Source organism: Diadema antillarum, unplaced genomic scaffold, assembly GCF_040938485.1.
Source record: "Diadema antillarum isolate AM-2024a unplaced genomic scaffold, OU_Dant_1.0 seq00000271_RagTag, whole genome shotgun sequence".
Taxonomy (NCBI): Eukaryota; Metazoa; Echinodermata; class Echinoidea; order Diadematoida; family Diadematidae; genus Diadema; species Diadema antillarum.
Genome location: NW_027271306.1, coordinates 757634 through 780902, shown reverse-complemented (window position 1 = coordinate 780902; position 23269 = coordinate 757634). Strand labels below are relative to the sequence as shown.

The following is a 23269-nucleotide window of genomic DNA, read 5'->3' as shown; positions in this document are numbered from 1 at the left end:
GACGATATTTCAAATTTCAGAGCTATTGATATACGAAGACTTTCTGTATCTTGGGATTCGACCGAGTCGTAATCCACTCTACCCATATCAAGTCAAAAAACAAGCAAACAAACAAACAAACAAACAAACAAACAAACTGGTTCGTTGCGTGTTTCGTACTTTGTCAGCAACGAGCAACGAGAGAGATACAAGCATAGTTATAAAACAGAATCAAGCATGTTAAACGAAATGTAAAGTGAAATGCCTATATGGAAACACTCGTACAGATGCATCAAAATACCATTTAGATACATGAATAGATGTCAGTAATCTACACATCTCAAGGGGAGAATTGTTTAAAAGCTGAGTAGAAAACATTAAGATCTCGTGTGGGCATGTTTATCGCGGATTAAGTATTGATTGTTCTGTTTCTTTCTTTCTTTTTTTCTTTAAATGTGGAAATCCCTTACAACGTGGTTGTCAATGGTAATGACAGAGTTATTTAAGGGGAATTTTCCCCAATTCACGTGGATTCTGTGAATGCATCAATATCAGTAGAAAACATCAGTCGGACAATCGGACAATGATTTTGTTTTTTAAATAAAGAAAGGAAAGGGAATTCCATCCAATTTCATTTTTTTAATGAAAAGGAGGCATTCCTTTAACTTGTTACTGACGTAACTTATGTTTATGGTAACATCGCTTCCCCTGCTTTCTGAAAAAAAAATGAAGCCATTATTCTTTCATTATGTTAGAAAACTAAAAAACAAACCCCACATTATCATTATATTTTCATTACATTGTTGTTCTGCAGTAATGTCCCAAATTATAGTCTTCTCATCCAGAGTGATGGCGGCGCCGGAACTTAAAACAATTCATAAGTTTTGAACGGATTGTCAGATTTTCCGTAAAATTCACTGATGCATTCTGTACGATATAAAATTGCTGCGTTCACTCAATCCACAATTTGGGGAATCTTCCCTTTTAAACATCATGAGGATGATTTCTACGAACTGATTTGCAATCATTACCGTCTTAACGATGCGCAATGAAACATTGCAAATGCCACTGCAAACAATGTCATGACAGAGGAGTTCGTCGGTTATTCATCATGTGAGAGATGGATTAAATATTTTGATACACGAACGCATTTATGCTTTTCTAGCAAAGTGATGTTATGCTCGTTTTCACACACTTACGATCCTTCAAATTGCGTCCCGGGAAGCATTATTCATCAACGATCTTTCGATTTCTGCTCGTTTTGTCATGCATGAAAGACGGTTGCACCTTTGAACTCGCACTCATATCACGCAAACATCAGTGCGCGTTTTAATGGGAGAGGCTGTTTGCCTCTTCTTTGTTTTTAAGGAAACTTGATCGTCCATTATATTATGTAGAACTACTCGACCTCTTTGCACTTAGGGGATGACCGCTTTAAGAGGTCCCTAATGAAACCGATTAAAAGCCCAAAGATTGCTATCTTTTAAAAATTCGGTTAGAATATTGAGCCTTCTCAATTATCATCGCGCTTCTGCGCCTCCATTACGGAAAGATCGTGTGAGAGAACACCGCTAAGACCGTAAAAGGCTTCGTTCTGATCGTCTATGATCCTGGATAGTGCTAGATGCTTTGCTAAGTCTGCTACCAACCACTTGATGAGCTCATAGTAGTATTCCATACCCAATGATAACGGACACGGCGAAGTTCCCGTGTTCCGCCGGCTCAATCAGCCCACGAGTGATTTGATACATTCGGGACACCGGAAGAGCGGGAAATTCGTAGGTGGTACAGTGCAACAGTGTTCCGACAGACGGACACATGGCAACACGTCACTGATAAAGGTGTAAGTCTAGCCTTTGTGTCTGAATGAATCGAAGCATGATTCTTTCATGGCTTGGTTTAGCTTTGCTTTGGAGTTACGTCTATTGTCAATTTCATGGAAACACCAAATATAGCAGGTAAAGAGGCTACCCCACCCCACCCCCGCCGCATAAGCTCATCTGTATGCTGACAAGAGTATATCATCATTGTCATTAAACCAACAACACGCAATCGTGTGCTATGTCGACCTTTGTTCGGCGAGCAACTATTTAAAACGGATAGAACGACTTGATGCTGGCATCGGCAACTGTCCTTATCCAAAGGGAAATATCTCTCCACTCAGTCACGTGCTTTCATGACGTGCAGCAGATAATCAGTGATCCAGAAACCGTTCAGAACACTGGAGGGTATCATACAGAAGATGTATAAACGAGTTTTGACTGGGCAAACTGAATATGCAATGAACCATCAAGTATTATTTTTCATGATGACGATGATCCGAACCGCAATAATTTGAGCGTCTACATATTATGTAGATAAAGAAAAATAGAAGGAAATTAGTCGAAGACCCCACCCCTTTTTTTTTAGATTTGTGAAAAGCACTTCCATTATCGGCTACATGACCCTACATAACACACTACGAGCAAAGAGGGTACGAGTGTTCTTAAAGGGATGGTAACCTAGGGGTCTTAACTACCAATTAGCTTATTAGAGCTTTAATCACAGTTCTTCAATTTAATTAAATTCAATTTCAATTCAGTTCTTATGTGTACATGATATACATCTATATGTATATATATATATATATATATATATATATATATATACATACCGAAGTGTACGAAGTGGAGAAATATGTATATATATTGTACATATATACATACATACATACATACATACATGCGTACAGATATATCATCAATAGGACTCCAGAATTTATCATTCTGTCAACACCAACAGTTTACGTACAACGGGCATATTTTCGGGCATCCTATATGCCCTTTGTCAAGAGATACGAATTACTACACAAACACACACACACACACACACACACACACACACACACACACACACACAGTTTTCCAAAACTGAGAAAATTACATTTACAGAATTATTATATTCTTGGCGCTATCTTGAGCTGATAAAAGTAGTCATAGTCGCACTGAGAAGGAATTCAATAAAGATTGTGTTCAAAAGACAGTTTATAGGCCTACATTTTTTTCTCTCCTGGAATGCCTTTTGGTAGGCTTCGAAGAGCGCTGTCACATTCTTGAGCAAACTGTGTGTGTCTGTGTTCGTGTTTATGTGATATTTTATGGGTATAGTGAACATCAGATGTTTATGGGCTCAATACAGTCACATGATTATGTTATCCGTGTAATCTGGATAAATATATATTAACATAAATAATCAAATACATACAGAATATCTTATAGACCTAAACATTCATGCGTACGTCTTATTGACTTGAACACCGCAAATCGCTCAATGGCAGTCTTGTGAGTTTTATATGTAGCTTGTTGGAGTGGTCAGAAACTTTTCGGCAGTCTTTCCTGAATATAGTGCCCCCGGAAAGGATTTTTTTCCTCGAATCTGGCTGGTCTGGCTCTCGATCCCCCCTCCCCCCCCCCCCCCCCACCATCTCGATCTCTCTCCCTGTACCGCGAGCAGGAAGTGAAACGTCATAGATTTATGTACTAAGAAGGTGTGTCATCATGCGTCTCATCTTCGACTTTAATGGACCGCTCTGCGAGAGAGAGAAAGGACACGTGCGCCACGGAATCATTCTCAGTTTGCCTACTTATCTGCGCGCTAAGCGAGCGGTGCGATCATAAGAGTCTTCGATTGTAGCGTCAAAAACGACCGCCCATCCCAGAGTTTATGCTATTTCACTACTGACGTATCCGCTGTAACAGGGTTTCGTAAAAGAAAAGTTGTTGTTGTTCTTGTTGTCACTCGCAGCTCTGATGCCAAAGAGCTCTATTTTTTTTCACGTTTCGCCGCCAATTGGAAATAGATAGAAAGAAACGCAGCACTTCGTTAAGGAGCCATCAGAACTAAGGACTTCGCAATCGCACACTAAGTCCAACGCACAAACAACTTCGCAACAAGTCTTTGGGAGGCCAAAAATTTCGTGCACATATATACTTATTTACCGAATTAGTGATTTCACTTTAGAACGGATAACGGTCCAGATAAAGCAACTTCACATGCGGCAACTGTGGACTCTTTAAACGAAAAAGACGTTCGAACTTGACGAATCCACCAGCAGAATCCTCGGCTGCTCGGCGATAAGACAAAAAATGGCAACAAGGATCAGACACACAAGTACCATCTGCGTTCTCTTGGTTCCTATGGTTATCACCTTGGTACTATTTTCGTCCACGGTCGCTGGAGGTATGTCTCGGGCAGTTGCTTCACAAGAAGCTATTAACAATTTTCTCAAACGTTGAAATTCATCCATATAGTGTTGATCGATATCTAGTCAAGATAACAAGCCAGGGAATATGGAAGGGAACAGAAAAGTTAAGAAGTTGTAGCAACAGTGTCTGTTGCAATCGTATCGTTCTTACAACAATATCGTCGTAATTGTAATTATTACCATTAGTATAAGTAGTAGTATAAATAGTAGTAATAGTAGTAGTAGTAGTAGTAGTAGTAGTAGAAGTAGTGACTATAGCAGAACTACAAAAAGTTGTCCGTGTTTTTATTGCGACGATTAGAGTGGAGCGGTACTAAGATCAGCAGACGAGGATGAAGTTATGTAGAAATTCGATTTTGTCATAAAGAAACTACGAGTGAAACACTAGGCAAGGGGAACAATAATTGTACTGCTAAAGCCACTGATAGGATTGCGCAGTTAGTAGATGCTGCAATATTTGAATCTGCGTTTCATACCTTTACCATATACACATGTATATATATGTATAATTGTGTACATATATATTCATACACACACACATAATAGAGAGAGAGAGAGAGAGAGGTATAAAAAATGCCATTAATATAGATTTCGATCAAATAGTTAAATTGTGTAAGCATTCAAAATGCAGTGGACAGGGAATCATTAAAATCAATCAGTGCTTTTCCTTTCTACCAAAATCGTTTCTTTGAATGACCATCATAGAATAGAAGGGAAGAGGATAATTATGTTAAAGGGATCGTATAGTATTGGTTGAGACCTAATTTCAGGTTTCTAACACTTTTTTTTTGTGAGATAATGAGAAACCTCTCATGAAATATGCAAGAGAATGTAATTCTATGAGGAATTCAACGTTTATTCGATGAAAATTGGTTTTGAAATGGCTGAGATATCCCAAAAAGAGCGATTCTATAAAGTGTGGAACCCACACTTTATTACGATCGCTTTGTTTTACTTGGATGTTTCAGTCATTCCAAACCCGATTTTTATCAAATAAACTTTGGATTCCTCTTAAAATGGTATATGCTCTGTACTATATCATAAGTGTTTCTTGGTATCTCGCAAAAAGTTAAAAGCCCATTTCTCATCTCCACCAATACTGTACCATCCCTTTAAACTACCGCTTACTGATGATATACCCATAACCTACATATCATAAACAAATTATATGTATGTTTGTTTGTTTATATATATATATATATATATATATATATATGCATATATATATATACATATATATGTATATATATATATATATATATATATATATATGTAAAGAAAAATGAGAAACTCGTGATGTAGGGGAGGGAAACAGAGTGGGTGAAAATGAATGAATTCTGTTTCAGCCTTGAAGTGCGCTGAATTCCTTGATAATGCTTGTATTGATATAGATCTTAAATAATGAAATATCGTCTTAGGAAAGGGCAACTGAGTTAAAAAATTTTACCTACCCAATAAAAGATTTATAGGACATCTATGCCTGACTCAGTATCAGTCTCTTCTCATCGTATTATATACAATGTATATATAAACATATATATGTGTGTATATGATATATACATAATATACATATATATATATATACATATATTTATAAACATATATATACGCATATAAACGTATGTATATATAGATAGATAGATTGAAAGAAAGATAAATAAATAAAATTAATAAATAGATGAATAAATAAACTTTACAGACATTGAAAACAGATTGAGCCAATTTCCAACTCTATGTCGGCCATTCATTCAGTAGTGCAGAGGTTTATATCTGAATAGTAATAAGGAAATGGATATGGCGCCTCGTAGAAAAGACTTTACTCGTTGTCTCTCATCTTGTAGATTGATGCACATCATTTTACGTTAACGGTCGGCTTATATAGGAAACAGCAACTGTGCCAAACCAAAGTGTGTCAAATATTCCAATTTCGAAGTCAGAAGATTAATGCGCTTCAATGTGTTTACTGAAAAAAAATGCGCCATTCCACAGCTGACTGATTGTCTTTGCAAAACAACTGCGTCAACCACAGTGAATTTATGTTTACAAAATGATATTGCATGTTATTTACTATACTATTGTAATACATAAAATGATATAAAAACTCTCTCAATAAGAGAGCATTATTTTGGCATATGTATGGATTTAGGTGAGGCCTTTGATATCATTGATCACAAAACTCTCCTTTACAAATTAGATAATTATGGTATACGATCGAGGCCCAGCCTATTCTTGATATAAAAGTTACTTATCTGATAGGCAACTGTACAATTTGTATGAATACAAGGTCAAGATTTATCTATGTCAAAATATCCAAAGTGGAGTCCCCTAACTAAGGTTTAATACTTAGTCCCCTACTGTTTTTTGGTATACATGGATAACACAATAAACTCATAGATCACTTCTAGATTTCATCGTTTGCTGACAACATTACTGTTTTAACTTCTAATAAGAACCATTTCTGACCTAATATTCAGATATCAAATGCAAAATTGCAGAAAATATCCTCTAGGTTAAATGCAACAATTATCTCTGAATATTGCTAACACAAATTCCATGCATCTTTAAACTATGAATTTCAATGTTCGTCAGCAGATCGATTATGATGTACATATTGTTGGTTTATATTGGGCAAAAAGAACCATACAAAATCTTAATGAGTGATAATTGATAATCATCTATCCTGGAATTATCATAGTTATGACTAATATAATATATATATTTACAATTGGCCAAAGGAATAGGAATATCAAAAACATCTTTTGCCAAAAAAAAAAAAAAAATCTTTCTTAATGCTTTATTACACTCTATTGTAACTCCATACACCATACTGCAATCTCATACGAGGATGTTATGGTAAGTCCAAATTAAATAGATTTTCATTTTGGTTTTGTTTTACGAAATAATGCTGAAATATTTTGTACAAATCCCTCCTTTATAACAAATACTGTTCCTTTATTTCGCCAGTTGTTATCTCTTTTTGTTGTTGGTAAGGTTAGACAATAACAATGTTTGGATTATTTAACACCAACATTTATCTGTAAATACACGAGAAACTCGCTACCTCCAGCTCTCAACTATTTTTTCCCCTTTATCAAAAATTATTCATTTTATATACAAGACGTACCTTTAATAACATTCATTAGATAACTCAAGAATCCGTTTGGCTCACAAAATACGACACTGTGGACATTATGTAGGAATGTTCCCAAACCATCTAGGGCACTTATTTAAACCTCCTAAAAGAAAATTAAAAGAAATGATAACATAGTTGAAAATCGTTTGTAAATCAATATTTGAACCTACTGAAAAGCTGTATTGAAATACCGTGTACTTTTTATCATAGTATACAGTATTCATTGTATAGTATATTTCAATCGAAAAAGACTATGATTCTGTTAATAGTATGGTCTTATTTTATTTCAGGTACTTTCTTCCTAACTGTTACAGGTTTAGAAGTGCGTTATTTGTTTTTACACGCGAACAACCTATTCACGTGGAAATTGAATGATGTGTGCTTGTAGATGTTCTTGCTTACCTTTCTCTTCTTTTCTTTTTTTTTTTTGGAGGGGGGGGGGTGGTTTTTTCTTTCCTTTTGGACATTCGCGGTGCACACTGGATGTTGCTCTTTAATGCGTCGTCTAAAAGCCGGAATGGGAAAAGGGAATTATAACTTGAATTTGTGATTTGTCTCTGTGATGCGGGCCATTAACTTTCGCCCGTAGGCCCTATTAGATCAGTGAAAGAAGGGAGAGAGATGGAGCGAAATTACCTGTTACGTATTCTCTGTGTGCTGTTCGAATACTAAAGATCATTCCGCTTTTGTACACTTCTTTTGCAAACATTTAGATTCCTGCCTCTTCTAATCTAGAAACGTATATATACATGTACATACATCATGTACATGATTATCATACATGCACCGCGGAAATTGCTGTTTACATCGTTGTGTATAACACACTGCGACCATAAAAGCCCTCTAAATGCTCAACACAGGGAGCATTTGGAAGATTTGAACTTGGCGGATTCAATGCCGTAGGCAAACACTTTACACTATCAGGTCCATCTCCCCCACGAGATGAGCAAATTACCGTCGCTGAACGGAGCGAGTTCGTAAGGGAGCGGTCGTTATCACAATATTGGCGGTCAGAACTGCAGCTGACCGCCTGATAGCAATTAGATGCGCCATGGTTAACTCTATAAACACAAACATTGAAATTGAACTCGTTTAAAACGGTTAATACGTAATCATACGTGGAAAAAAATCCTGTTTTCTTGTATTCTTTACCCTTTCCGTTGTCATCTCTCAGCTGATCACACGCATTGATTTTTAACTCTGAAGAATTCATATGTGATGGCGAAATCGATGACGAAGCATCATCGAATGACCACAAAAACAAAACAAAACAAAACAAAACACGAGTGTTATAATGCCTAGATTATGTTTTCTTCTAAAAGTGATTAACTGAGACCGAAATTTCCTTTTAATATAGGCCTCTTGGTCTGTGTGTTAAGTACTGAAATTCGCATACATTTTCTGACCTTTCTCACTCCTTTTTCCTTCTTTCTTTAATTCTTGGGGTTTTTTTTCTCTCCCTCTCTCGCTAACGCAAGCACACCACCACCTGCCGTGAGAATGTTGACTTGTCAATATAACACCAAAAAGAGGTTAACCTTTCTCCCTCACCGCTGTCAATTGCACCTTCCAATTCAAAGAAATCTTTTACTGTGTCACTGATTATCTTTTCCATCCTGCCAGTGCACCGATTGGCGTCAACAGGACCTATTTACGCCACTCAAAGATGGTCACCGCCTCCCGTATCGTTTTCTGACTCCTTGCCCTCTCTGTCAAGAGTTTCTTGTGAGTCTTCATTCTCAAGTATTATTTGAAAATATCCTTTCTACATTTCATTTTCACCCCCGTATACACCGCACGATTGCGGTGTTTCTATCAATGATTGGCCACCAGTCGTGCCAATCTTTATACCGCAGACCCTCGGATATGCATAAACAATTGACCGAATGGCGGGAACGATCGCACCTCCTTCGTGACCGATCGTGGGGTATATATTCTCCGACTCACTTTGCCGAGGTGGCAGCTTTAGGCTTTCAGATATATAACAAACTCGCGAGGCGCCAATTGGCAGTGATTTGAGCAGATCACGGAAGCACCTGTAGCACAGTACTGCATCGCCAGTCGTATCGGCCTGGTAGTGAGATCAATGAAGTCTTAGCTAAACGAACCTAGCACTTCCTTGGTGAGGCAGCGTTGATTTGTAATTATTTGTCCAACTGCACATCAAAGATTACTGGCTACCCGCCTCACCTGCCCCCTTCCCCCCCCCCCCCCCCACACACACACACACTCCTGCCCATCTCGTCAGTAATGACTAACTATAGCTTATGCTTGGAATATCTTGGAGATTTATCTTCAAGTGTCTCGTAATACATGTAAACCTTGAGGACGAATTAAAGCGGGGTCGGACATATATAACAAGAAGAGAATGAGTCTAGAATTTAATTCCTCAAATCAAATGATGGGAACACCGGTCTGAAATTGTTTTTATGTAACAAGATAAATATGACCAAAACACTATATAATGTCTTTATTTATCAAACTTTTTTTTAAGAGAGAAACTTCCCTATTCTGTAGTTTCTTCAGCTTGATATGATTTTTTGACATTCGTTGAACGCTACACCTTTTTTTTTTCGTTTGGTGCCACATTTAATCGTGTAAGAAAGTCCCGAGAGGATATATAGTCTGATCGTGGAATGATAAAAGATGAGAGCAGGCGTGTTTGGCTTTCTGGCTGCGTATCTTATTGATGACCTCAGAGTGGTACCACAGACCCTTTCTTCTTTGTTATTTCAATTCCCCTTTGTTTCTTGAGATGTCAATTGGTCAACCTAGACACGTTCGAACACGTGATTACGGTGCATGTTCAAAGATAAAAAAAGAAAGAACGCTTGTTATTCAGGATCTTTCGTCTCAAAGAACTTCTAATCGCTGTTAGGGTGACAAAACCTCGTATCTCAAATATGTCAAATGTTCATTAGAGCGAATGACATGGCAGCCAACAAAGCCCACTAGAAAAATTGGGTCTCCTTTCTTTTGACATAATCTTGGTGGCTTGATTTTAGGAAATGATATCTGAGATTTGGACAGGACATCACTTAACTTAACTTATTATCTGACATTTGATAAAAAACAAACAAACGTGATTTTCTCTAAAATTTGAGATACAAGGTTTTGTCCCTTCACTGACGATATGCAATTTGTTATAATCTCACAACAGTTTCTTTACAAAGAATCCTATATCCTTGTATAATTCGTACCAATATTTGAAAGTTCAAGTGTAACGGAGGTACATGATCCGTGACCGATGCTGACATTATTCGATCTACCCATTCTTCTTTATTCTGGCAATGAACGCGATACATAATGAAACGGCTGTGGCATAGACAAAATAAGATGTGCTCTATTTCAGAAGTCGCTCAGTCGGTTTTTAAGGTTTTTCGTGTAAATGTTGATGTGAGACTTGTTTGAGGTTCAATGTTATCGGTTTTTTTTAATCCCTAAATACATTTTGCACTACAAAGTTAAGTATTCAATATGTGGAGTAATTAAACAGCTCTCAAGGTGTCGAATTGCTACTGACACTAAAAAGTATAAATTATCATGATATAGCTTCACATAACACCAACCGAATATAAAGACCCGAGTTTGTACACGAGAAAGGCTAAAGCCATAGCAGGTAAATATGAATATCTTCCTGTCGAGAATATATACAAATTAAGAAGGAGTGCGGGAATGGGATTTATCCATCACGTTGATAGACGTATACAAGAAAGAGGAGATAATCGCGTTTATTCAGGGATCTTCCAGCTCACGGTCAGACAGATGATTTCAGTCATAAACGACGTGATTGAAATGACTGATTTATTTTGGCACTCGGGGATCATAGTCGAATTGTATCGTATAGCCAGTGGAGAATAAACATGGACCTCGGTGTATACGTTGCACACATCTTTATCATGTATTCCTCCCCTACCCCTCTCTTACTGTCATTGAATCGGCCTCCCCTGGTGACACGCTACAATAAGTCGCTGACATGAGTAATGCAAAACTATCATGAATACTAGTAGCTCGGCAATTTGGGATGATTGTCTCCGCCCGGGGTAAAAGTGCCAGGGAAATGTCCGTGGATTGATTTGCTCTATCAAGAATTCAACTGTATTTGACTCTCGATGGGATAATGTGAGCTCCTGGAAATATCATCTCTTTCTATTTCTCCTATATTTCTCATGCTAGCAATGTTTGTGTTTAGATTCGTCTGTCATGATCCCGATGGCATACCTAGCGTATATAGACGAGAGAATTCCGCTATTCAAAACTTTCTCATGTTAAAGGAAGGTATGACAACAGGATTATACAGATGATGACTAATACAATTTCTATGTACATGTGTCCTCAAGAACCCATAACAGACAGCGGCAGAAGGTGATTTTTTTTTTCGTAGGATGAATGGAATCTTGTCACTGTAACAACATTTCCAAAAATGGCAATAATTTAGTGCTTCCTATCCACCAATGCGCTGTGATAGGTGAATTCTATGTCCGTACATTGCTATGTCTCTGCAGATGATGTCCGGGTAATTCGAGTTACCGAGTTTTATTAACCTGGGATTACCGGTACACTGTATTTCCTAAATTTTCACCCTAGCTGTTGTCTGCTTGCCTTCGCTTTCGCAATAATTGCGTTTTAGGTGTTTCATTATCATGCGCTTGCAATGTTTTACCAACTCAATTTTCAAGCCACGTCCAACATCCTTTGTAACGGCCATTTCGTCAAAAATAATTATTATCTGAAAAGCAAAGGGTGTGTCTACGCATCTCTAATATCGACAAATGCCAGAGACAATTTTGACGCAGGTTAAACATGATCATCGCTGAAAATACACCGCTAGCTGATATGATCTCCTTGACATTTAAAAGAGCTTTCCCTTTCTATTTTCTGCACACAATACAATCTGCATCCATTCCCCCCCCCCCCTTTACAGCAGGGGAAATCGCAAACATTTTCAGATGACCGGACTCGAGTCGATAACTCACCCTGGGATATCAAAATTTCGTTTCATTTCATTTAATGATAATGATAATGATAATGTGCTCAGCACATGGTAATCCTCTGTCGAGATTAGGTTGTTTTTTTTTTTTTTGATTAGTTATCATAGGAAGTTAGTTGTTCTTTGTTGTTGACAATCAACTGTGTCATCCCTCGTGCATTTATTTTGATCGCACGCTCTCCCCATTGCTTTTGCAAATGCAAATACTATACGAAAACAGCTTTTCCCGGTATCTTCTCAAGAATAAGATTAACCGGGTTTTATTTACATCGTCGATATCAAGCTGAAAATTATTTGTTTCCCCCACTGGTGATTTCTGCTGTTCTCACAGAATGAAATGGAATATCAATTTTGTTATCCTTCAAGACATGATCGTGTATTTATGCGTTATTTTTGTTTTCATGTTATTTGTTAGACTTTTATCACACCCGTCTGTGATAACCATGACAGGTTGATTTTTCGGTCCAATAAATGAAGTTGCAAGAGAGAAAAGTGTGTGAGACCCGTATCGAGAGCCTTGGGTTTGTTTGTTTGTTTGTTTGTTTGTTTGTTTGTTTGTTTGTTGGGGGGTTGCATTTCTCATGGAAACCTGACACGTTTCCAATTGATTCAATTCCTTATCATGGTCGCGTTCGCAATAGCGACAAACTGGAAAATTGTGATTACACCAAAACTCAATGTGTAGAATTTCTGGTTTTAAGTAAGTCACATCAAGGATAAGAAATATTCATATTTAGATATTTTTGATAAAGATTAAATGTCGACGGCTTAATAACATTATCTGCCATCAATAACTTGAATATGAGGTGAAACACTTTGAAACACAGTTTTTATATTTCAAGGAGCTTTCCGTGTATTATGTGCGCAGTGTTTTATAATCTGCTTTTATTTGCTCGAAGCTTCTAAATTATTTCTACTCCAAAAATGTAATAAATGCGTGTAATAATTCAATACATTTGATGACATTGCATATCACTGCCCAACGTCTCACGTTGTGCCCAAGCAGTTTACTATTTCATTTCATTTTCATTTCATTTCATTTATTTCATTATGCTAACCTTCGCTTAGGCTGATAGGGGTTGTTTCTAGGTTATTGATCATCACCTTTTGGGTACTATAGTGTGACATAATACTAGTATAGTAAAGCTCATTAAAAATATTTTGATATCTGTGTTTGATAAAGCGTTAATAACCATATTCTTTATCTAACTCTGATAGTTTATCTCCTTTATTCATGAGATTAAACATTGATTGAGAGGTCGAATTACGGCTGCTTTTAGCAAACTTTGTAGGGCATATATAGAAATATGAATAATCACATATTGAATGATTAAGTATTGAAATACAACGAACTGTAAGATTGTTTGCATTTAAGTGTAAGCTTTAATGCGAACTTCTACAGCACTCTGGTGACAGCATAAATCAATAGATGATTCAAAATTGGTAACATTGATTTATACTGCTCAGCATTGTTACTGAATACGTCTATATGGTCTCGTCTCCAATTCCTTATTTTTCATGTTTTCTTTTCTCTTGCAGCTACAGACTACACTTAGCACTCCGTTTTGTTTTGTTTTGTTTTGGGGTTTTTTTTCTTTTTTTTTGGGGGGGGGGGGTGGGTTGAGGGTTTTTGCGATCAGTAACGTTTAGGTAATTTCATAATCAAATAGAATTATAGGCATGACAGTGATTGTGCCCTTTTCACCACTTCGTGCGAGGACGGGCACAGAAATCGTACCGGGGACGAAGGTGTCGAAATTGAAAGTTGAGCAGACGACAGGCATGAAACCGTCAAGGCAGTTGACACTCGACAGTCTGGGGATACTTGAATTTCACCGCTGCTTTATTTCTTTCTTTTTTTCTGTGACAGTCAAAATTTTCACACTTGACATGTTTTTCTTCTCTATATCTCCATCCTCAGATACCTTCTGTGAAACGAATTGCTCAGGCGGAAAGACTGGCAGACTCTGCTTCTACTGCAGTAGACCTCGTGAGTTCCAAAACCTTTATATGACCACAATGTTTCGTTGTCCGATCCACGCCGATACAGGAAAGACCTAGAGGCCAAAAATATGAAATTGCAAGTCTAGAGATTAAGAGGAGAGTTGCATGTTTGCAACAAATTTCAAAAATCTAAATCTTGGGCATTTTATCAATTATAAGCAGAAATAATTGAAAACTGTTTTGGTTCTACAACCTTGATTCAAGTATTTGATTCAAGTATTCGATTCAAGTATAGTAACGGACGCATCAATATGGGCCTACAACCAACAACTTTCGTTGTATCAAATTGTATAAAAAAAAAAAAACCAGCATACAAATACTCGGCATAGTAAACCGTGTTTTCTACTTTGGTATGTGGCAAACGTAGTAAAGACAGTGTCATACAACAAAAAAACGAACAGCATTCATTCTTTCAAATCCATTTTTAGGTATGCTAACATGTACAAAAATTATAGAATACATCTGTTATACTAATGGTAAGATGAAGAGAAACTGACTCCCTTGAGGCAAGGAATGTGAAAAAAGGCAAAGGTCGCTATTTCTTCGTTTTACGCTGATTTGAAGACATGTCGCGTAAGGCATTCGCACAGAATGAAATAATATTGAAATTTTTATTGCGTATAAATTTTGAAAATATCAGTCAGTAATCCCCTAGCTCCCACCATACCCAGATGATAATCAGCTAGCAGCGTCGAATTACTATGAAGGAAGAGGAGGTAACGGAGAAAATGCACATGTTCCCCTCAATCAACTCCCGGCCTGTTGTTTGTTGTTTGTTTGCTTGTTTGGTTTGTTTGTTTGTTTGGGCTGTTGTTTTTGGGGGGTGTCAGAATCTCATGTAAAAACCAATTTGATTTGAACATGCAGTTTCGAAATTCATAAATCTGAGTGATAAGGTCTGTTACTTTAGTATAAATTGTAGATTGTAGATCTAGATTGTAACAGTTGGAAAAAAACTTGCTCCGAAATAACAGTCGTGAATCTGAACCATGGCGTCCGTGTAAAACATCAACGAATGAGGGCTAAATTATATGAAGATATATATAAACATATATATATATATATATATATATATATATATATATATTTATATATATATATATATCAATTTGTGTTTATGAGTACGGATAAATAAGTTAATAAGTCACATTACGTTCATAAGTTCACATTTACAATCTGAGCATGAACACATAAGGGCTTTTTACACTTGTGTTTCTTAACCCCGGACTTTCTCTGACCCAGGACTATCGTTAGTCCCGTACCAATTTTTTCAGCTTTTTACACTCGCCAATTAGTCCCGTACTATCTCTTGTCCGGGGCTAAGGAGAAAACTGACCTTTTTACACTCGTATTTCTTAGCCCCGGACTTTCCAAACCACATGAATATTCATAATTACGCTGTGTACTGTACACGTACACGCACGCACCGGCAGCACTTGATTACCTCGTTTCTGATTGGTCAGTGAGGGTCGGACTTCGTCTCCGTCGCTTAGCCCAGGATTATTTTTTCGTTCTGTTTACACTCACTTGCTTGGCACCGCAATTGCGGCGCTAACCCCTGCTATTTTGCAGGGCCAGATAGTCCCGTACTATCGGTGGGGCTAGCCCACTTTGGCAAAAACGAGTGTAAACAGAAAGTGGGCTAAGGATAGTCCCGTACCAACGGTGGGGCTAAGGCCCCCCCCCCCCCCCCCCCCCTTAGCCCCACCGTTGGTCCGGGGCTAAGCAAAAATTTACAAGTGTAAAAAGCCCTATAGAGGTCATTACAGACCTTTTCTGGAAATTGACTTATAACCAAGATATTTAAAAACTAAATACATGGTCTTCATGAAAAATATTTATAAACATTCATGTATGAAGTCCAGAACCAGGTGCTTATTGGAATGCATAGGTGCAGGTGTATTCTTTTCAATCGAGTTAACGAAAGACATTCATGCGGCATTTATACGAAAATTACCGTTTTCTGCTTGGCTGTTTTCAACTGCTCTTCTAAAAGATTTTCCATCCTTTGTAAAGTCTGAGGTTCTAGACAACTAGTGGTCAGTGCAGACTAGTGCTAATTTTGAAGTGGCTTATTGAACTCGGACTAGCTTGTTTGAGTTTGCAAAAGCTCGACTTAAATCAGCCGTACGTAGAAAGAAGTATTAAAGATATGAAAAGGCAATGAACATTTTCAACGTATCCCAAAGAATGAATGTTACTTTCTCTACATCCTTCTAACAATTTCAATCACCTGCTCCCTCCAATTAAATTCCTTTGATAGGAATTCACTTAGATGTTACTACGTACGGCAAGCCTCTGACAAGCCCCGACAATCCTCAGGCAAGCTTTGTGGTTGGGCAACTTTTTGTTAACAAGGCAGGCATAGAATTTGAATACGTTACCAAAACAGTCTATTCCAGCTCGGAAAGGAAGTGCAGGAAATATAACGGAAATTTGTTCACCTAATGTTCAATTATGCATTCATATTATATTCTTATATATTTAGTTACCTTTTTATCGTGGTACTGGGAACGATTAAAACACCTACGTGGATCTAAACGTGCCTATATGATATGTTGACATAAACTTATTGCACGATCGTTCTGTATATTGCGACCCAAGTTCACAATCATAATAGTGGACGGGCATCAGGGCTTAATTCTCCTGGTTTTATAGTTATCCCCATGGCCTAATGGGCCAAGAGCTTTATGTCAAAATAGGCTTGAACCTAAATATTTTGGTAAGAAGCTGACTTTTAAAGAATATGTCTAGAAATGTGTTGAGAAATGCGTCTAGAATAACATATTGAAAGTCCTCATAACACCTCCTCCGGCGTTGGACATTTCTGCAATCCAAAACTTGCCTCCCATTTAATGTTTTATTCATAACTTTGCAAATAGGTATCACAAATGCACATTTTTAATGTCTATCAATATATTTTGAGAGACAAGGAACACCCAAAAATACTTATTCAGAGATTTTGAAACACAATAACACCAATAAAAAACACTCGGGCTCTTCCTGAAATCCGAAATAGTCGTCATTTAATGTTTTTTCTCATAACTTTTCATGTAGGTAATACAATATTTATAAATGTAGCTATAAGTTTTGAAGCATATAGAACTAAGGAAAAAAATAAACAATTTTGAAACACACAAGTACTGATAAAATCCCATTGGAACTCTTTCATAAATCCAAAATGGTTTCGAAATAGCCACCATTTCCGATTTTCTCATAACTTTTCAACCAGTTAAACCCAATACACACGTTGAATGTCTAAATAATATATCTTTTGAGAGACAAGAAATCCAATTAAAGTAAGTATTAAGGGATTTTGAAACACACAAGTACCAGTAAAACAATATTGAGCTCTTCACAAAATCCAAAATGGCGCCTAAAATGGGCACTTATTACACTATCAGGAAAACATTCCATCATCAGTTGTGGGGCTAAACAAAAGATTTTGTACCATACATTATGGTCTATTTTCTTCACCCCAAGAACATGAAATGGTAATTCAGTGCTAGTCTACTTTGGTTTCATTTTTACCAACAAGATGCAGTTGATATCTACTATAAGGTGAGTTTATATATTTCAACTTTCAATTATTGCATAGGAAATACAAATACCCTTTTTTGGTATCCATAATATACCTGAGTAAAATTTGAGCACGTTTAAGGTAAAGATTTAGCTGGAACTTCGGAGTGTTTAAGTATCAAACTTTGCTATATTTTGAATTCCCTTGTACATTGAAACAGGTCTAAAATTTGCTTCGCATTACTATTTTGTTTGTAAATAGAATTGTGTTGATAGTACAAATAGCCATTTTGGAAACCATTTTGATTTTGGGAAGAACTCAAGCGATTTTACTTATACTTGTGTGAATCAAAATCTTGGGTTCCTTGTGTCTCAAAACAATAGACATTTAATGTGCGTATCGGGGTTGCCCAATTGCAATGTTATGAGAGAAAAAGGAAATGGCGGCCATTCTGGAGGCCATTTTGGATTATTTGGGAACAGAGTAAGTGTTTTTATTGGTACTTGTGTGTTTCCAAATCTCTGAATGAGTATTTCATTATATGGGTTCCTTCTATCTCACAACATATATTTAGACAAACAAAATGATTTCTTAGTTCCCATTTTGAAAGATGACTGTTGTAGTCAGTAGACTGTGGACGAATGATGGGCCTATAGATAAACATACATTGAATTCGGCCTATACATGTACATGGAATGCACACACACACACACACACACACACACACAGGCGCGCGCGCACACACACACAGACTCATGAGCACATAGTCAAGCAAGCATATTCATACTTGCACGTGCCTTGAAGCTGATAACTAAATCCCTCTCTTGGCATGATTATAATTTTAAGGATGTAAATCGGCAAAAGATCATCACAGACGGTAGGGTATAGCAAACATCAAACGTAGGTGTCCGGAAGGTAATCTCGGTTAGTGCGCCCTCCTGCAAAGCCAAGCCACTTCAAGGTATTCACACGGGGATGCTTCTCTTTACGATATCAATTAGGTCCGTACAAGGCATCGAATCTTTATAAAAACGAAATAGTGATGCACGAAGGCATTGCAAGTACGTGTGCCCAGTCTACTACTCTACACGCTAATAACACTGAAACCCTAGTTTTATAGGCAAAGAAGTGATGGGAACATGACACTTGATCATTGTGATCAGATAACTCTGAAGAAAAAGATGGATATGACGTCCAGATCATTTGGAGGTATTCGTAGTGGTAACATAGTCCACAGGTTTTTAAGTCTCACCAATATCAGCAATTGTTTTCAACCTTAAGTGACTGGATATGGCCTTGCCGGTATTGCATATCTTTCTGCTTTCTGAAAAAAGAAATACATAGCTGAAGACGATATTATTCATTTCATATCAAAAGAAAAGTTATCATGATTCAAGAACATTCTTTTCATATGAGCACATCATATCGATATTATACACTGCAGATTTTTTTTTCTGCGCTAGAAATTAATATTGGACTATGTTTTGTGATGTGAGACACATAGGTTATATGATGAAGCACCATGAATACATGCTAGTGATTGTGTCTGAGTACTTCAGAAATAAACCCTTTGATTGAGCGAAATAATCAACTGTCTGCATGACATCTCGTTAACTCTATGTGCTTTCTTGGACTGCGAAGTCTATAATGGACAATAAATCAAATCAAATCAACTTATGTCAAAGTAACACTACAATCATGATTAACATATTGATCATGTTGATTGGGCCCCCTTTTTCTTAAAAAAAAACCAAACTAAAATCGTACTAAAGTGGCAGAAAGAATCAGTATATGGAAAAGATTGCGTTGTGTGACAGCACAAACTATAAAAACAATAAAACACCTGTACTGTGCATGCTTTGCACAGGACAACGTGACTAATATACCCTTCTGCGAGAACTCGCACACACATAAGATTCTTCACTGAAGTCTTCCCAACTCGTCGGGACAGCAGATTTATGTTCCGCATTAATCACGAGTGCTGGTCTGACCAATGCACTATTTTGATATGCGCAAAATGATAATTATGTCGGCAACTTGGCGAAGAAACGAAACGCCCTCGCGCAAGGTGTCCCACGAGAAGGGACTTGCTGTACCATTCACGGGCACTTAAGTACATCGCTGTGATTAGGACCAGTATTTCGTATTCATTTCACAAGGCGACATTTTGCATAATCCACATTAGTCTTATCCCATTGGCATCAATCCGGATATAGTTCAGTTTACCATGATTCCTCTTCCGAGGGCCTGACTGCATGTGTGAAGAATACTCAATGATTCTTCGGTTTCTAAAACACAATAATAATGATGATAAAATATATATAGATACGGAACTCTTGTGGGTTGATTTACAGAAGTACAGTGGGAAAATAATCGTACCTAATCGACCATCTGCATAAAGAAGATGTTTCTGCAGAAGTATGGTGCACTTATAGAAGTAGAGAAGGGGACCAGCTTGTCTGCATCTTGTCTGCAGAACAATAAAGGCGACACAACTGGTCTTCTCGGATGACACAACCATTCAGTATTTTGCAACATAAGGGACTTGAGGTTTTCTCAAAACAAACCTTGACGGACAAGATGGATGTTGGATTGAAATGCCTGCACCATCAGCCAATCCAATTTCACACATATTGGATCTTGATTTTCAACGGCGTTATAAATTCTTTGATTGTGACGAATGTAACTATCATTAAATAATGATTTATAATTGACACGCTGAACAAATCTATGTCTTTGATAGTCGATGAAGCAGAAACATCCACTATTCAACATTACAGTTATGAAGGTGTACGTGTATTGCTCTTCTCTGTGATAAAGACAAATATGACATATCAAATGTGGCGTTAAAGTAGGCTTAAAAGCAGAATGGTTTTTCTTTATCGTTTGGGAATGGGGAAAGATGATTATATGGAACCATTTATGCATCAAACCATCTATTATTCTATATAGACAGTTATAATGGTATTTCTTTCTGAATAAAAGATAATAAAAACAAATTCAAATTAAAAAAAAAAACATCGATTATTGTCAATTCATTATACAATGTACCTCAGCAGTATTTCTTCATTAACGTAAAGATGCACGTCATAATCATACATACATAGATACTTGCCCAGCACTAATTAGTTCCCGACTCTGTCAGCCACAGGTTTTATGCAATGAATGGGGCTTTTGTCAGTTTGTATAGATTTTTTATTCTTCTCCTGCACAGGCAACCGAATTCCGGAAACGGTCGGAATTGAATCAATACTGTATCGACTATCATGGACTAACTAAACGATTTACCTACTTAATAGTGTTTGAATCATGATATTGTTTGATACCACAATGCGCTCTTCGTAGGATAATTGCCGATCTTTTTCTTCGCATACAATAAAAATACGCTTTAAGCAATCCTTTTATTCATAGCTATGAAAAAAGCGAAAAAAGGAGAACTGTGAAACTCCCACAGAGCAGATTCAGCGCATTTAGCGCTCCACAAATGTTTCAAAGGCAATTGTAAGAACAACTATCAGAGTATAAGTTGAGGATGTGTGTACCTGCATTAAGCTTTCACATTCATTCATTCATTTTTTATTTCATTGTGGTGCATTCATCTATCTTTATTCTTTGCCATCATTATTTAATCAACTCACTTTTCCCCTTAATTCTTAACGGAAAACTTATAAGAACAAACAAAATTATGCATGCCCCATCATCTCCCAGTGACTATGTGTTTTATTAATCTTTTTTTTTTGTTGTTTTTTTCCTTATGCGTAATATACATTCACCGTTAGACACTCACAAACAGCATTTGTATATAATACCATTATAGTTTGTATCTATTATTTCTTACACTCTTCACCTTATCAATATATTATCAAACTCTGTGACTGTGTAATGTATTTCTCTGATTCGTGTAAATGATAGCATACATTAATATCAATCATTCAATTATTCGACATTGGAATGAAAACAAGTGTCAGTAGTTAGTCACATATTTCGTTTTTCTTCAACATGCACAAGAAAAGATTCTACGTGATCTAGCGCTGTATTCAATGCATAGCCAGGCAATTCTATTGTTCAATCTCATGAAACATGATTCCAGCCACCCCCCCCCCCAAAAAAAAAAGAGAAAAAATAACTTTACATAGAATATTCATAAATTCATATGAACAAATAAACGTTTTCAGCAACGACTATAGTGTTGGGTATAATGTGTACACGAATTGCCCTCTTTCATCTAGTGAATATCACTGCAAAAGTGTTTTATTATTCTGTACGGTACTTCACGCGTGCCCCCCCCCCCCCCCCTGTTTAGCAGTCTGCACATGCGCCATACTAAGCCCATCAGTGTGGACTGCAATTTTACAAAGTAAAGCTGACATTGCTGTAATTCAGTTTCCTGTTCAGTATATAAGATAAAGAAAATATATTTCACTTGAGAAAGTGTGACACATTGTTTTGGGTTTTTTTTCCACGTATGTGTGCAGATCTGCAAACTAAGTGAACACTTTAATTTCGGGAAAGAGCGACAACCCATATCCTTCCTGCTAAAAAATAGTAATGAATCTTAGTTTTGGTTAGATTAATTGCGTGCATTTGTGTGTGTGTATGTGTGTGTGTGTGTGTGTGTGTGTGTGTGTGTGTGTGTGTGTGTGTGATTGAGAGTCAGAAATTGTGTCAGCACGTTCAGTATGCATGCTCACGATGATCACAATTTCATCGGAACGAACATGTAATAAAGATTGCGCAATGGATGAAATCGAATATGCGAGGAAGAACTGTCACTGCTGATGTCAGCTGTAGTGATGAATAGTATTGTTATCTTACTCTCGTTATTTGAATTTGGTGACATTTCTCTCTATCTCTCTCTGTCTGTCTTTCATGCACTCCTTTCACCACCAGCAACGGGGAGAAAACGATCTGGGACAGACAACGGGTCCGAGGAGGTTCGTGCTTTCGAATACAACCTTAGTTTATACGCTTCAACTGTAATGTTTGTATACCAATACTTCATTCATAACGATTACAGAGAGGTACCCTGGAATGACTTCCAAAGAGACTGATGAGATTACTCTGATAAATTGTGAGTGGTTGACATCACAGTTATCTTTAAGCTCCATTGGAGATTTGGGGGGAAAATCACCTGATTCGTGCGAAGGAACAAACAATCTTGTCACATCGATGTCCAAGAATTTAAAATGATAATAACACTAAACTTTCACTTATTTCTATCCACATTATTTCTTTTTTTCAACATTATACTGATATCTGCTCCATCCATGTCAAGTAGATTCTTCGTATGTTTGTCTTTGAATATCTTATGACTGATTCTTAATTTTCATATAGTTCCTCCTCACAAAGATATCTTTGATGAAAAATGAAATTGTGTTTTTGATGGATATCAATCCGCTT

At 37.0% G+C, this 23269-nt stretch overlaps 1 protein-coding gene across 1 annotated transcript in view; it reads left to right on the top strand.

Moving 5' to 3' along the window:
• Nucleotides 1–14406, top strand: part of LOC139729944 (uncharacterized) — a 55209-nt gene extending 40803 nt beyond the window's left edge. Inside the window, exon 12 of the mRNA XM_071640865.1 lies at nt 14267–14406. Coding sequence (XP_071496966.1) covers nt 14267–14406 — 140 coding nt within the window. The remainder of the gene's footprint in view (nt 1–14266) is intronic.
• The last annotated feature ends 8863 nt before the right edge of the window (nt 14407–23269 follow it).